This window comes from Gambusia affinis, linkage group LG23, assembly GCF_019740435.1.
Source record: "Gambusia affinis linkage group LG23, SWU_Gaff_1.0, whole genome shotgun sequence".
NCBI lineage: Eukaryota > Metazoa > Chordata > Actinopteri > Cyprinodontiformes > Poeciliidae > Gambusia > Gambusia affinis.
This window is the reverse complement of record NC_057890.1, coordinates 13,402,848-13,417,413: the sequence shown is the minus strand read 5'-3', so window position 1 is coordinate 13,417,413 and position 14,566 is coordinate 13,402,848. Positions and strand designations below refer to the sequence as shown.

Here is a 14,566-nt window from a genome sequence, read left to right as displayed (position 1 = left end):
TGAACCAGACAGAGGTTAAAGAAACATGAGAAGAGATGTGCAAATTGTTTAAAAAGATGTTTCTTTTGGGGTTTTCTCTTCATGCACGGCTGATTTTCTCTCGGTCTGATGAAAACATCCAGCTCTGCGCATGCAGAGCACCCAGTAAATGCCTTTTAGGCCTTGTACATCCTTGGACTCCTATCAGAATCTACTGACGCCCAGGGACTGATATCCTCTGCAGAAATATGATCCTTCATCTCGTCTTTCTTGCATAACTGTCTGCACAGACACCCGCAGTCGTAATGCAGAGGAGCTGCTTTGGTTTTACGCTCTAGAAATCACTTATTGAGGTTGTTGGATGTTTATGAGGCCTAAACATTCAGCGTTTTACAGGATACACTTCTCCACATGCTCCCTGTGTTTGCCATATATTTATAGCATGTGTTAAAACTGCAGGGCCATTTGCATGTATAATAACACAGCGTGTTCACGCCGAGTGTGCGCTGGCTCCAGTCTGCGTCGGTACGGTTGGCTGTAGATTTATACGGTGGCCTGTAATTGCACCTTGTTTGCCTGGACCTTTTTTGGAGGCGTCTCGCTCTCTGTAAGCGAGGAGATTAGTTAAATGACAAAGCGTTTGCCACGCGACACCTCACAGGCAGTTGTGCGAGACCAAAAAGCGGTCATTACGTCCTTGTTTTCCCTCTTTAACCGACCCCACACTCTAAATTACACTGTGCCCCATTCCAGCATTGTGTCTGAGAGGGACCGGGATTACAAGGAGCTTTGCTTGAGTTACAGGAGAGCCGTACGTTTCCTCTGTACCGACCTTTGGCAGGTGGGTTAAGTTCAGCTGAATGAAACTAAACTGTTATTAAATTTATTTCGTTGCACACATATGCTGCTTGTTTTTTATACTCAGTTTTCGGCATTCCAGGTAAATGTTTGCATAATCTTTGATTTCCCATTCATTTATTGTAAAAAACTTGTAAAAAGATGGCAATAAGTCAAGGCCAGTGCTGAATGAAAACCTCTTGGAAGCTACAAAAACATTTTCACATGTCATGATGGCCCAGTTAAAGTCCATAAATCCCACTAAGATGCTCTTCATTGAATCTGATTGTGTTAAACTTCTGGGGAAAGCTGATGGAGACCCCAAAAGACTTTTATTGTTCAGAGACTAAATATATGTACGCCACACTTTTCAGTTATTTTCTCATGGTTTCTTATTTTGACATCTGAAAAAAATAAATCTATATAGGTACATATAAATCCTACTGAAGACATGTACAACCTTCTTATTTTTTTTATTATTTGACTAAAGCTACTCAAGTCATCAGAGTAGCACATCTCACGCTGCTGAGGATCTTTGCACAGAGAGCTGCTCCTTAAGCTACAAGGCTAATGCTAGCTGCTCTTTTTGGATATGCCTGATTTCATTTGGCTCGGCGCGATTTATTTGCGGTCCCAGTTAATTACATGCTGACAAAACGCCCAGAAAGAGTGGTTTTTATGGATAATGAATTTAGTGATTTACTTTGAAGGCTGTAAGTATTAATGAGTAAAGTTACAGCTGTGTGCTGCGCTGCGGTCAGACGGCTGCTAGTCTGAGGGAAAGCTGAGCTTTGGTTGACCTGGTCACACCGGCAGCTCCTTCACTTAGATTGGTGGAAAAATTTGTTAGATTGTCTCAGTTGCTTTTTCCCTGCGGTATCACCACTTTTTAATGGGCCCTGATTGTTGTAGAGTTCAGTTTTGGGAGTACTACCTGGATTTTAAGTTTAAGATGTCGTAGAAAAGAAAGGAAACAAGTATTTAAAATGTGTCGGATTCATGGGAGATTTCATCCCCGCATTGATTCACACACTTATTTACTCCTACTGGATGGGTTTGTAGATGCATTGAAGAGCTATTTTGATGGATCCGATAAATAACGCAGGACTGAGAGTCTCATATTTTAAAAACCTTCTTGTGGTGGGTAATTGCATGCAGCTGTGTGTGAACACAACTTGGCAGCCTATGAGCTCTTTTTGGCTGTTTGTGTGAGAGAGAACGGCTGTTTAAATTAAAATAAAAAAATATGAAAGTGAGTTTGAGAGCAGCAGTTGAAGAAGCAGGTCTGTAAAGGTATTTAGACGTAAAGAAGGATAATGTAAAGAGCTGTCGTAATGTCGGGGTCAAGGGTGGAGAGAAAGTGTTTCTGCTTTGTCTTCAGGCAAAGTTTGTTTCATCTTCAACTTAAAAATAAAAGCTCTATGTGAGAATTAGATTCTCCGTAAAGTAGCCAAGCTGCAAAACATTCAAAGTGCCTCAAGATCTAAATAACGTGTGTTACATGAAGGGACAGAAAGATTATTTAGATTTTAACATTATTAATGTTAAACACATACGCTGTGAATGAAAGTTTAGCTTAATCCTGAACAAAAATACAGAATAAAAACTAAATATAGTTGTTTTTTTTAAGAGGTTACTTCACATCTATTGCTCAATTATTGCCTGGGTAGCTAGCCTGCAGTCAGTTGTTGAACAAACATGCAGCTATTAGCTCAACAGATGTAGTTTTAACGCTCCTATTTTTGCTGTCAGTCCAATACTGTAACCCAAAAAAGAAGTTCTATTTTTATCACAATAATACCACTAAATATTGTGATAAATGCTATTGATTTCCTGCTCTTCTTCTTAAATGTTATTACAAAATTCAATTGGACGCACACTTTCCAAAATTGTCCCATTTCTTCAGTTTATTGAACATTTTCCCTAAAATCTTGAAACACTGAAAGTTTTACTTGCCCAGCATTTTTCCTATTTTTGCGACCTTCTGAATGAAGAGTTTGGGCAGATTTTGGGTGGACAATTTAAAGGGAAAATTTGTAAGGCAAAATAGTTTTTCTCAGCCCTACAGAGAATATTACAAGTATGTGTTGAAACCTTTGAATACATTTGTTTCGGACATTTGAGCATAACATAGTGTATATAATTTAACATGTATTTATCAGTGAATAAGTGTAATCCTATTCTAATTTGACCTCCTTAGTTTCTCGGACTGCTGATTATGTTTTTTATTATTATCTTTAATTTTGTTTCAAGCTGTATTTAAATAATCAAGACTAAACTACGTAGTGAAATTCGCTGAACCTCTGGACCCGACTTCTCCCTCTGTGTTTAGAAATCTGGAGAAGTGTGCGAGAGAAAGAAGCACTAAAATGCCTTTTGGGTAAACTCAGGTCTTCAAGGAGTCCTTTTATAGCCTGGACTGCCTGCTACTGCTGTGATGGTGAACACACACACACACACACACACACGCAGAGCAGCCAGAAACGACTCCTGTGGATATCTGCTTTGTCACCCAACAGAGCTCTAATCAACAGAGTAAAACTGGAGAATAAATGTTTAGCTTTGTGATGCAGCTTTTTGTTTTAACCCAAATGACTTTCCCTGTGGTATTGTGGTCTCTATTGCATGGTTTCTATTGCAGCTGCTTGGCTAATTTGTGTTCCTCGTGGAGCTGTAGATAACTGTAACTACACTGGTAATTTGCCAGATGATATTTAGCTTTAACTCAGTCACCCAGTTACGGGCCGTGCATTTCAGGAAAGCAGTCTGGTGTTGACATTCGTTTGAAACCATGCTCTTGTATTTAATTTATAAAAAAGCTCATTAAACTCGAGATTCGACCGGGGAAATCCAAATCAAGGAAGGCTTGAGACAAAACTGAGGGGAATCTAGAATGTCAAATGAATTAATGTGCAAGAAATTACACATTCAGTGTTTCACTAATGTTTTCAAATATCGTTTTTCAGCTTTTTAACTGATAGGGTTGGAACATTGTTTTAAGAATTGAAAATCGCCTGACTAAAGTGATGCTGTTGAGCTGAATTAACTTTTACGAAGGTGAATCAAATTTCTAGAATCAACAGTGTTTCTATTGAGAAACAACAAAAACTGTAAATTTGTCATATTGCAAAAAAACTTACGTTTTCTTCCTCACTCACCTGTGAATGTGGTCATTAGCTACACAGACTATTTCTGTCAACTCGGAGTGAGTTGTTATCTGCAGGATAAATGCATCGACTGGTTCAGTCCAGTGAATAGATCCCAGAGCAGATGAACTTCCCTCCCTCATGCTGAATCGACATTGGGCCAAATGGATTTGTGGCGACTGCGGTCAATTGGAGATCCGAGGCTTTTTGTCACTTACTTACTGTGAGGAGAATCCCTTGACAACACACACACGCACACACACCCCCACACACACACACACACACACACACACACAGAGTTTAAAAGCTGATTGTTTGTAGCTCCTCAAGGTTGTTGCTGATTAGAAAAGCTGCAGCGTAAATCAGTAATGGCGGTGGTTCTTTTCAAACTCCTCTTTTGTTTGATTAATTTGAGAGGAGTGAAACAATGGGCATACGGTTCTGTTTCCTCTAATGCATCGTGTTTTGTCCATTTTTTTCCAGATGTGATTGTTTTTTTTGTTTATTTGCAAAAATCAATTAAGATATAGAATTTTTCTAGGGGTGAAAGTCCCAACGGGGCTCATTAAAAAAGGATAAATTACTATTTTTTCCTATTTGAGATGACAGTGTATTTATTTGAGACTTTATTAAACCTGTTCTGTGAGCTTAGGACTAAATACATGCCAACTGGCTAGCAATTTGTGCTAATAAAGCCGAAAAAATAATAAAAGTCTGTTTTCATTTCTGTTTTATTCGGCATAAGATTCTTGCATTTTTTATCTCTAATCATAATTCAACCATTGTAAATAAAAAGTTTATAAATTTATGGGCAAACTGTGGAGGTCAGAAAGGGTTTTATTAATCAAATGTTGCTGCATGCCTTGTAGAAAAACCGTGTATGGAAATGAACTTGTGCGGAGCAGAAAGTCAGCCGAGGGCAGAGGAGAGTTGTTTCCATCTCTAAGGAAGAAATTCAGCGTCAAGCTGTGAATCAGCTGTCTTTACATGAAAGCGTTGCAGCATCTTCTAATAATAATCTAATCTAGTAATATATCAGTTTTTGACACATCTGATGGATTATTATCTTGCTACCTGCTTTATCTTTCCCTTTTATTTGCCCATATATACAAAAAGTCTTACAGTTATAAGTCAAGTTAATATCTAAACATGTTTGGTTATAATTCAGGATAAAAGTCAAAGATATTTAAGTCTAGAAAGTTTATTTGATTCATTATAATCTTACTAAACATTGGTTAATTCCAAGATTTTTTTTCTCACTTCAGTTAAACTTCCTCATTAATTGATCGAGCTGCTTTTAAACGCCATAATCTGAGTCTAAAGTTGAATTTAGTCAAGTTTAACAATTGGGATTCGATTTGATTGCAAAAGATGAGCAGATAATTAATTAAAGCTCCCAAAATTAGTTCTTAAAGCATCTATAAGTTTACAGTAAATGCAAATCGGATTTGAATTTGTCATTTCAATACTTGGTTGTTGTAAAAAAGGCAGTTTTGAGACTCACAATGCTCAGGAGACTCAGGCTCTGTTTCCTTCTCATGTATCTGATCTTGTGCTTTAACTGAGAGGTGTGATTAGTGGATGGATTTATTGATTATTCAGTCCTTTTGTTGGATCGAGTTTAGGGTTCAGAGAGTTTATCTGCCTGCTTTCTGCCAGCTGCTCAGCAATGCACAGCAACCTGTCAGTGCTGCGTTACTCTGTACTTATAACAGCTGGGAAAATCCCTCAAGCGCTTTCTAGAGTATGTCATTAAAAAGACGTTAAACCACAAGGCAAGTTTATTTATATTGCACCAAAAGTAATTTACAGGACATCAAAGGGAAGAAAAAATACATGAAAAGATGTTAAAAATCAGATTTTAAAGGCAGAACAGAAATAAATGTTTCAAACAACTAATTAAATAGCAAAAACTGTAGTAAACATAAAGGTTTTAGGAACCAAAAATAGCTGAATTCCTGTTGCATTTCTTATTATAGGGGTCCGTTGACATAAATTACCTAAATAAACTACTAAATCATTGGCAAAAGCTTTGCATTGTGCTCCAAACCACAGTAGCTGAAGTGTCTGTTAGAGGTTTCTGCAGCAGCCCAATTCATCGGCCAACTGATTTATTGGTGCCAATTTTGTTAATGATCGGTGATCGGCCGATTTTTACATGTGAAACCGATCTTATCCACCTTGGCAAAGGTCTAAAAATCCACCAGTGTCCTTTCTGCTCTGACCGACAGACCGACCCACCAGGTCACGTCTGCATGTTTACAGTTAACGATCATTGTTACCCCACTGCTGCCAGTTCAGCAACTTTCTTGCAATATTGATCAAACTTTCAGACAAAAAGAAATTAGTATCGGCCAAAATCGTAATCGGCTGGTTGGGCTTTTTCAAAGTTTGGTTATCGGCGATCGGCCAGAAAACCGCAATCAGTGTGCCACTGTTGACTACAGTGAAAGAACGTTCAAACTCTCACTTTTGTTTCCCTAAAAAGCTTTAGGAGACAGTCTCTTTTACAAAAGTTAGACATCTTAATTTAACATTTATTTCTTGCAGTTATACCTGATTTAAAACTTAAAGTTGATGGATCAAATCTAATTATATGAAGTGAAAAGGGATGTTAAAAAATTTGGAAATCATTAGGATCACCAGAAAACGTTATTTGAATTTTTGCTTTATCTGTAAAAATTTATGAAAAAACTTCTTCCTAATGGATATTTTATAGTCCAAGACTGAGTGAGTATTTCACAGTTTTTGTAATTGGTGCACAGCAGCAGACAGTGACGGATTGGAGCGATGGGGGAACACCTCCATGTGTGAAACAGGGCAGGATCGCCTGCAGCACTGAGGAGGTGTGAATGGGATTTTCTCCTGGATGTGGGAATCGACTGAAATGAAGATCGGTGTCATTCTGACGGCAACACCTGGGGAAATCCCTCAGCTTCCAATATTATCCAAATACACTGTACTGTTATAAAAGTCATTGATTTCTTGCATTTTTTGTTGCGCTAAAGCACGTGTGTTAAACTCAAGGCCCGGTAAATTGTATATCTTTTCCACAAACAAGAAAACCGAAAATTGCGGCATTGCTTTGCAGTATCTTGGATTGAGTCTTCATATTTTTCTTTTTGCAGATGTAACCAGTAATGTTGCTCTTTTTCACAAACATGCAATAATGTTTGTGATTTATATGTTGTGAGAGCGCTGTGTGCGTGTTACAGGGAAAAAGACAGGAACATTAATAACTTACATAAAGCCACAAATTCCTTCTGCTGTATTTGGGGGTGAGGTACGTCTGTCTCTGCTCTCTTCCTGTGTATATTTGTAAAGCCAGGCACATTTATCAGCTTTGCTTAAATTTTATTTTTAGGACAAGGAGCGATTCAAGTTTTCTTCACATGCTGCTTTATAAAGGCCTCTTAGTCGCTGTGCTTTCATTTCAAATGTGCACAAAATGTTAGCTAATGTCGAAAAAACACAAAATTGACATTGCAATGTCTCCATTAACTAAGAAACAAAATAAAAAAATAATAACAACAAACAAACAATAAGCTTGTTTACATGATAAGTCATTAAACAACATCATCCTCCTGTCACTTCCTGCCGTCTTCTTTGTCTTTTCCGCCAGTAGAAATGTCCAGGTGTTGGTCACATGACTCGTGATCAACGCAACCTTTTTGTCTTTCCTTTTCTCAAAATTGGTACCTTTCCATTTAACTAATTTATTTCTGTAATTCCAGTTAAATTGTCAATGGAAACACAGCTAAAGTGATCCTGACAAATTTTATTGGTATAGCACCTTTCAGCAGCAAGGCATTTCAAAGTGCTTTACATCATTAAAGCACAAAAATACAAAGTCAACAACATTACATTTTGCCATTGTTACACATCTGATTATTGATTAGTTTTTGTGGTTATGTTTCAAAAGCAGCTCTAAACAGCTGGGTGTTTAGTCCAGATTTAAAGGAACTCAGTATATCGGCTTAAAAATTGGTATGATGTGCTCTGACATCATAGTTTTAGTCAGAACACCTGCAGCAGCATTCTGGATCAGCTGCAGTTGGAGGACTGATTTTTAATTTTATTTATTTTTTTCAGACACTGTTGCACTAATCAATGTGACTAAAACCAAATGCATGGATGAGTTTCTCCAGATCTCGCTGAGACATTAGTTTTCTAACCCTGGAAATGTTCTTCAGGCGATAGAAGGCCGACATGATCCTGATCTGTGCAAGTTTACCGGCAGGAAACAGGAAAACGCTCCTGGCCTGAAGCGTCTCTGCGGCTGGACTGACTCTGTGGGAGTTTAAACATCCAGAGTAAACTACATATCTCGTCTTTGTGCACCTTGTTTGGTCATATCAGCCAGAGAGGATTCTCTGTGCTGCTTTAATCAGAAGGTATCTCTTCTGCTTCTCTCTCAAAACAGGATGTGGAGCAAGTCCACTTCCTGTGTGGCTTGTTGTGCTCTGATAACAAGCCGCACTTCGCCTTATATCTGTTCCTCTTTATGATTTCCCGTAAAGTTCTTGTTGTTGTTGAACCCTCAGTTCCCACTAAAGTGCCTTTGATTTAGTTTTTATTCAGAAGCACGGACCTCAGCAGGTTCGTTGATTAATTCGACTTACCTTTCTCTCTTCTGAAAAGAAGCCTCGACTACAAAGGCTTCACTTATTTTTCCTCCCTCCTTTGACGGGAATTATCTGCTTTGATGTAGCTTGAACTTTCCTGCAGCTTGATGCCTGCTTTGCTTTCTGTAATGAGATGCTGCAAATAAAAACGTTCCTTCTCAGACGCTAAACGAGGAGTTTAAATCCAAAATAAGAAACTGTGTTCAATGTGAAAGACGTCAAAGATCGGCTTTTTTAAAATGGCACTTTTAAAGATGAAAGGAGTAACTTTAACTCCTTCCTGCTGCCTTTGCTTTAGATTGGGACAAATCTCACTCCTGCAACACTGTGCTGAAATGTTCAAAGCAATTAATCTGTTTCACATCTGCAAACTTCAAAGTATGAAGTGGATATTTGAGGCGTCAAACAAACTGATTATTGCATAATTGTGATTTTGAATTAACAAATAAAAAGCTGTAAAGTGTATTGCTGCTTTTATCCCACTTTCCTTTGATAGTAATGAATAAAATCAACCAAATTAATATATAGTCCAGCTGAAATTATCTGCTTTTGTAGTCTGGAAATTATAATACAGATTCGGCTTAATAAAAAAAAAAAATATATATATATTTGATTTGATTGATTTATATCATAAGGACAGAGAAAACATGTGCATACATAACAAAGAACAAAATAACGTTTTTACCACTACTCTTCTAAAAAGGAGTTGAACACTTATTCAATCCTTTATCTCAATTTAATTTAATATGCTACTTACTGACTCAATAGTTATCGGAAATTTGTAATTAAAACCATGTCATAGTATTCATGTGCCTGTTCAATATACTGTTAAAACAAATTGTATTAAGACAAAATAGTAAACTAAAATGACAATTGTAAATAACTGGACGTATAGAATCAGAATAATTACCAACTCTTTTCCAATCTACACCTATAAATTCTTCTTAATCTGTTATATAACTATAAATGTAAAAAAAAAACAGATTATGATAATAAGATAACCATAATAAAACAATTACATGACATGCTTTTCAGAAAAAATAATGAAAATCATCTCCTTTTTCATACATTTTCATCAGACACGCATAAAAATCATTGCAACATGACAAAATGTAGTCAGATTTCAGAAATTATACCTTCTCTCTGTCTCATCTTGTCTTTGTTTTGTACATGTAGGTGCAGGTGATCTTTAGTTTTTTTCCCGTGTGGTTGTAGAGCGGTTCAAACCGTCAGTGTAACAGAAGAAGGGTTCATACAGAGGGCAGCATTGCTCTGCCTGCTGGGACGCCTTTCACAGGGTTTGACCTTTTCACCTTTCAGTGATTATGAGAAAAAAAAACAATGAATGAGTTGAAGATGGAGTCAGAAATCTCCGGTGGGAGTTACCAGATGAGAATCTTTATTAAAGCTTTTATGGAAATGTAAAGTTTGGTCGTCAGTAAGGACTTTCCGTTTCATTTCTGGGGTTAATTAGAAAGGATTATGTCTGCGTGTTTGACAAACGCAGCAGCTACTCCCTCCCTATCGCCTTACCTCAGATTAATCTCTTCTAATTCTGTTGGAACTCGGCTGGACGGGTCCACGGTTCCACTGGAAGCAGTGCAGAGGCGACCGGCAGGTGGAGGAGCAGATAAGAGAGACGGATTCAGCAGGAAGTGACTCATCAAGTTGTGATCCACTGAGTGTGACGTTTTATTTTCTAACAGTGTTTTAGATTTATTTTTTTTCCCCTCAGCAGACAAGAGTTTATCTTTTTGCAGGTTTCAGCACCATTTGTAATATCTGGTTTATATAAATTAGAATTTGAGTAATGGTTGTTTCAAAGAAAATTACAATTCCTACAAATGTTTGGTTGGTAATTCATGCCTTTCTACTTCCATAGGAAGTGAATAAAGTTATTTTAACATCCGTTTGTATTAGCCTGTCATCAAAATGGGAACAACAAGAGAACATTTTCTTTAAGTAATTCATTTGTGTGTTAATTCAGTTCAATCATATCGAACAAATTCACAATAAATGTCGCATCAGTTTCAGTTTACATAGATGAGTCATAAAGGCAGTTTTAAAACCAGTTAATTTAATTACAAATACATTAATGTTGCTGACTTTTTTTCATTCCTCCTGTATTTAACAGGAACAAATCTCCAAAATCTTAATCGTACTGAATAAATTATTAAATTCAACAAATACTAAAGAATAAAGTCGCAGAAATGTTTTGCAGGTCTTATTTTAAATCAAATTTGAGTCAAAACATAAAGTTTTAAGGACATGATGTTTGTTGATCTGTTTGTGGACTCAAAAAAAGTTGGGAATTTTCAGTTTTCATTCGTCTAATAAATCCAGGTGTATTTTCAGAGTTCCTACGTGGTTTTTAAAACGACTGTGGAATATAATTTCACTGTTTTCCAGAGATGGGTAAATATTTGTATTTACAAATCTTTCCCAATGTCATTTTGCTTCATTCCTTCCTTCTTTTATTTTTTGTTTTCTCCCTTTCTTGTGTCCTTCTTCCCTTCCTTGGGCAATTATTTGACTTTTTTTTGTCTTTCTCTCCTTGTATCCCATCTTTGTCCTTTCTCATCCTTCTTCCCTCATTTCTTCCAGATTATTCTTTCCCCCTATATACATCATAGAACTATCTTCCTTAAATTTGTGGCAAACTTCAGTATTTTATTTTTAAAAACTCACTGAGACCTCTAGGAAGACAAAAAATAAAATAAAAAAGTTTAACGTTTACATGAAAAGTGAGACGTGATGATTTAGTTAGCTGATTCAGTTAGCGATTATTTCACAGCAGATAATCAGAAACTGTCTGCCTGCAGTTTATCTGGACTCCAGACGTCACCTTGGCTCATTGTTAATTGTGATGTGTGTTTTTGTGCTGCAGCATGTGGAAGGGCGTGAACGTGAACTGCACAGACAGCTCAGGATACACACCTTTACATCACGCTTCGCTCAACGGACACAGGTAGGAAAACGCTCCCTCTGCATCCATCCACACTCATTTTCCTGGGCCACATTAAGGTCAGGAACGCTTTTAAAGGGCCAGTTGTTCCAGAATGCATTGATAAAACCAATTAAACTGTTAAAATATTAATAAATCGCTGTCCCTGCAGGATTTTGTGATTGTTTTTTTTTTGTAATCAGCATGATAGATTTTGTGGCAGTAATATTTTTAAGGATTTTTTTTTACGATACTTTTTGCCACATTTAATATCAATCACAGACTATAACCTGACATCAAGTAAGGCTGAGGCAGCAGTCACTTAAACGCAATGTTTTAGACCAGTTTTGAGAACATTTTTTTAATAAAGTGAAAGGAACTGTGGGGATCTGTTGATTTTGTGTGAATTTTGCAGATTTGTTAAAACCTGAAAGGACTTATTGATGTAATTTAGAGGGCCACATAAAAACCTACAGCGGGCCAGATTTGGCCCCCAGGCCTTGCGTTTTACACATCATGTGATCTAAACAGATGTAGAGGAGCAATACAATCTGGTTTAAAGTTTACCTGCGTTTCCTGCTCCTTTATGTCAGCATCATTGCTGTGCTTCTTTAGTTCGGACTTCTCAGAAAACACAGTTGGGATTATCTTTCCATTTGTTCCGCTTGGTGGAATTGAGGGATTAATGTTTGGGGGCAATTATATGGATTTCTTCCCTTAGATCAGCTGGGGAAGGAAAGAAATGAAAATACAGACTTACTAAAACTTAGGCTGCCAATAAAAAGCAGCCTAAGAGATCTTAACATTTAGTTAGGAAGTAAAAAAAGAAAATACACGGAGCTTTTTCCCAGGCTGGTAGTTACTTTTTTTCAAAAAATTTCCTTGACTTCTATTGAATCTTCCAGGTTGAAAGTAAACATTCTCCTGGTGTAATTCAGCTCCCGCCTGTCACCACAATCAGATGGAATAATCTGGGAATACAACGACTTTAAAATGAGGCGAGCAGCTCATTAAAACGCTGAGCTCCTGGGAGACGTTTTGCCCTTTTGTCTCCCTTCTGACATTTTCAATGCTAATCAAGCTTCACATAATTTCATATTTCCTCTTCGGATGGAGGGGACAAAAGCAGCCTGAATTCTGTCAAAATAAAACACATTTTAGACAGAATAACCAGATCAAATTTATGCCAGGAAGTGGGATTATGTTTGCATAATGCAGTATCCTCGTCTTAACTTAAAGATGAACCAAGTATTTCTTTCCTTCATGTGTTCTACTGTATGGATTTTATTGTTTATATCCAGAATTAGAGAGGAAATTTGAGCCATATATGCTTTCTGAGACATATATTCTGTTATTAATTAATGTTTCTGTTCTTTTAGGGAAGTGGTGCTGAAGCTGCTGCAGTCCGAGGCGTCGCCAAACCTGGCTGACAGTAAAGGCTGCTTCCCGTTGCACCTGGCCGCCTGGCGGGGTGACGTGGACATCGTCCGCATCCTCATCCACCACAGCCCGTCACACGGCCGGGTCAACCAGCAGGTAATCCCAGTAATCCCATTGTTATCCTCAGGTAACCCTGTAATCTGGAATAAACCTGCTCCTTCTTTCTTTATTCAGCTCTGCCGACTTTTGAAGTTGATGCCACAAATTCAGGAATCCAGAAATAAATCAGTCCTGAGTGTCAAATTATTAGACACTCATTTATTGTCTCATTTATAGTAGTATCTAATATCTAACAGTGATATTTTTTTGACGTTATTTAATGTAAAGCTAAAAGCCAAAATACTGACAGTCATTAATTAATTCAATGGGAATGTCAGAGAAAGATGGAAGAAATGAAAGTGAACAACAGATAAATAGGAAATCAGTACAAGTTTTTACTTTTTACAGGTTTTTATGTAACATATTTTGGCGTTGGGTGTTGAACATTTTTAAAAGAAAAACTTCCTTCTATATTAAAATTAGATTCTTAGTTTTGCACCTAACATTTGAGTTTTTAGAAAAAACATGAGTGGGAAACACTTTTGTGTATTTAAGTATTTTTATTTACAGCTGATTTCCGACTATTTTTTATTTACCAAAAGTAGTTAACATTTTTATTTATTTATTTTAGAATTTGTCTGCCACACTAAAAGTATTTTGTGATTTTTGCGTATACTTATATATAAATATATTTTGTATTCTGTTTTATAAAGTAAAAAGGAGTTGCGTATTTGTAAATAAAAAAACAAAGCACTCGTTCTGCAGAACAAGTGGAAAACTGTCTGTAATTTTCATTTTTTATAAAAAAACCCCCCCATAACGTGATAATTTTTATTTTGGCAATATAGACCTCCTCTATTTCAGATTATTCTCGTATTATGTCTAATAGTTTTGATTATGAATGTTTTATAATTTTTGTCTTAAACATTCAGTTTACTTTCATGGCTCCTCGTCTTGGAACAATGGCTGCACGTTTGCGTTTTATCTCTGCTCTTGCTTGAGCTAAAAGCACCGTCTTCTTCTCCACCGCTGTATTTCTGAGATCATGCGATCCGACGCCGCTGCAGGTTCTGTTATGGTGGCCGCTGTCGGAGCGAGCCCATCGCTTCCCGTTCCTGACAGGCTGCTGGGAGCGTTCAGCCTGCCGCCGCTGTCATTCCTTATCTGCGAAAACGACCTTCTTCTCCTCCCTCACGCTCTTCCTGTCCGTCTTCGCTTGCAGCATATTGACGGTGGCACGGATCACTGGCGCAGGAAGTGGCAGTGAATCAGAACCGCTGTGGAAAACGCTAAATGGATGTGTGTGTGATGCCAGCGTAAAGCAGTAATAGACCCTGTAGGTTATTGGGAGGGTTATTTAGCCTAACTAATAACTCAGTTTTCCTCTGTCTCTATTAGCCAAATGTTTCTCCTCTGGGAGCTGTTGCTTAAATTGTTTGCAATGAGAAATGATGCACTTTGCCCCTGAAATTAAGAGGTTTGTCAGCAAGTGAACATGGGTAATTTCCTGTTTTTAATTTCCCACTCAGTGACTGAAAGAGCTGAGAGAGCGGCTG

The 14,566-nt window shown here is 37.4% G+C and overlaps 1 protein-coding gene across 4 annotated transcripts in view; it reads left to right on the top strand.

Annotated features, from left to right (window-relative positions):
- anks1b (ankyrin repeat and sterile alpha motif domain containing 1B) overlaps window positions 1-14,566 on the top strand; it is a 184,575-nt gene that overhangs the window by 31,029 nt on the left and 138,980 nt on the right. For all 4 annotated transcript variants that reach the window (XM_044107729.1, XM_044107728.1, XM_044107731.1 and 1 more), the window contains exons 2-3: window positions 11,475-11,555; window positions 12,911-13,067. In XM_044107729.1, coding sequence (XP_043963664.1) covers window positions 11,475-11,555; window positions 12,911-13,067 — 238 coding nt within the window. The remainder of the gene's footprint in view (window positions 1-11,474; window positions 11,556-12,910; window positions 13,068-14,566) is intronic.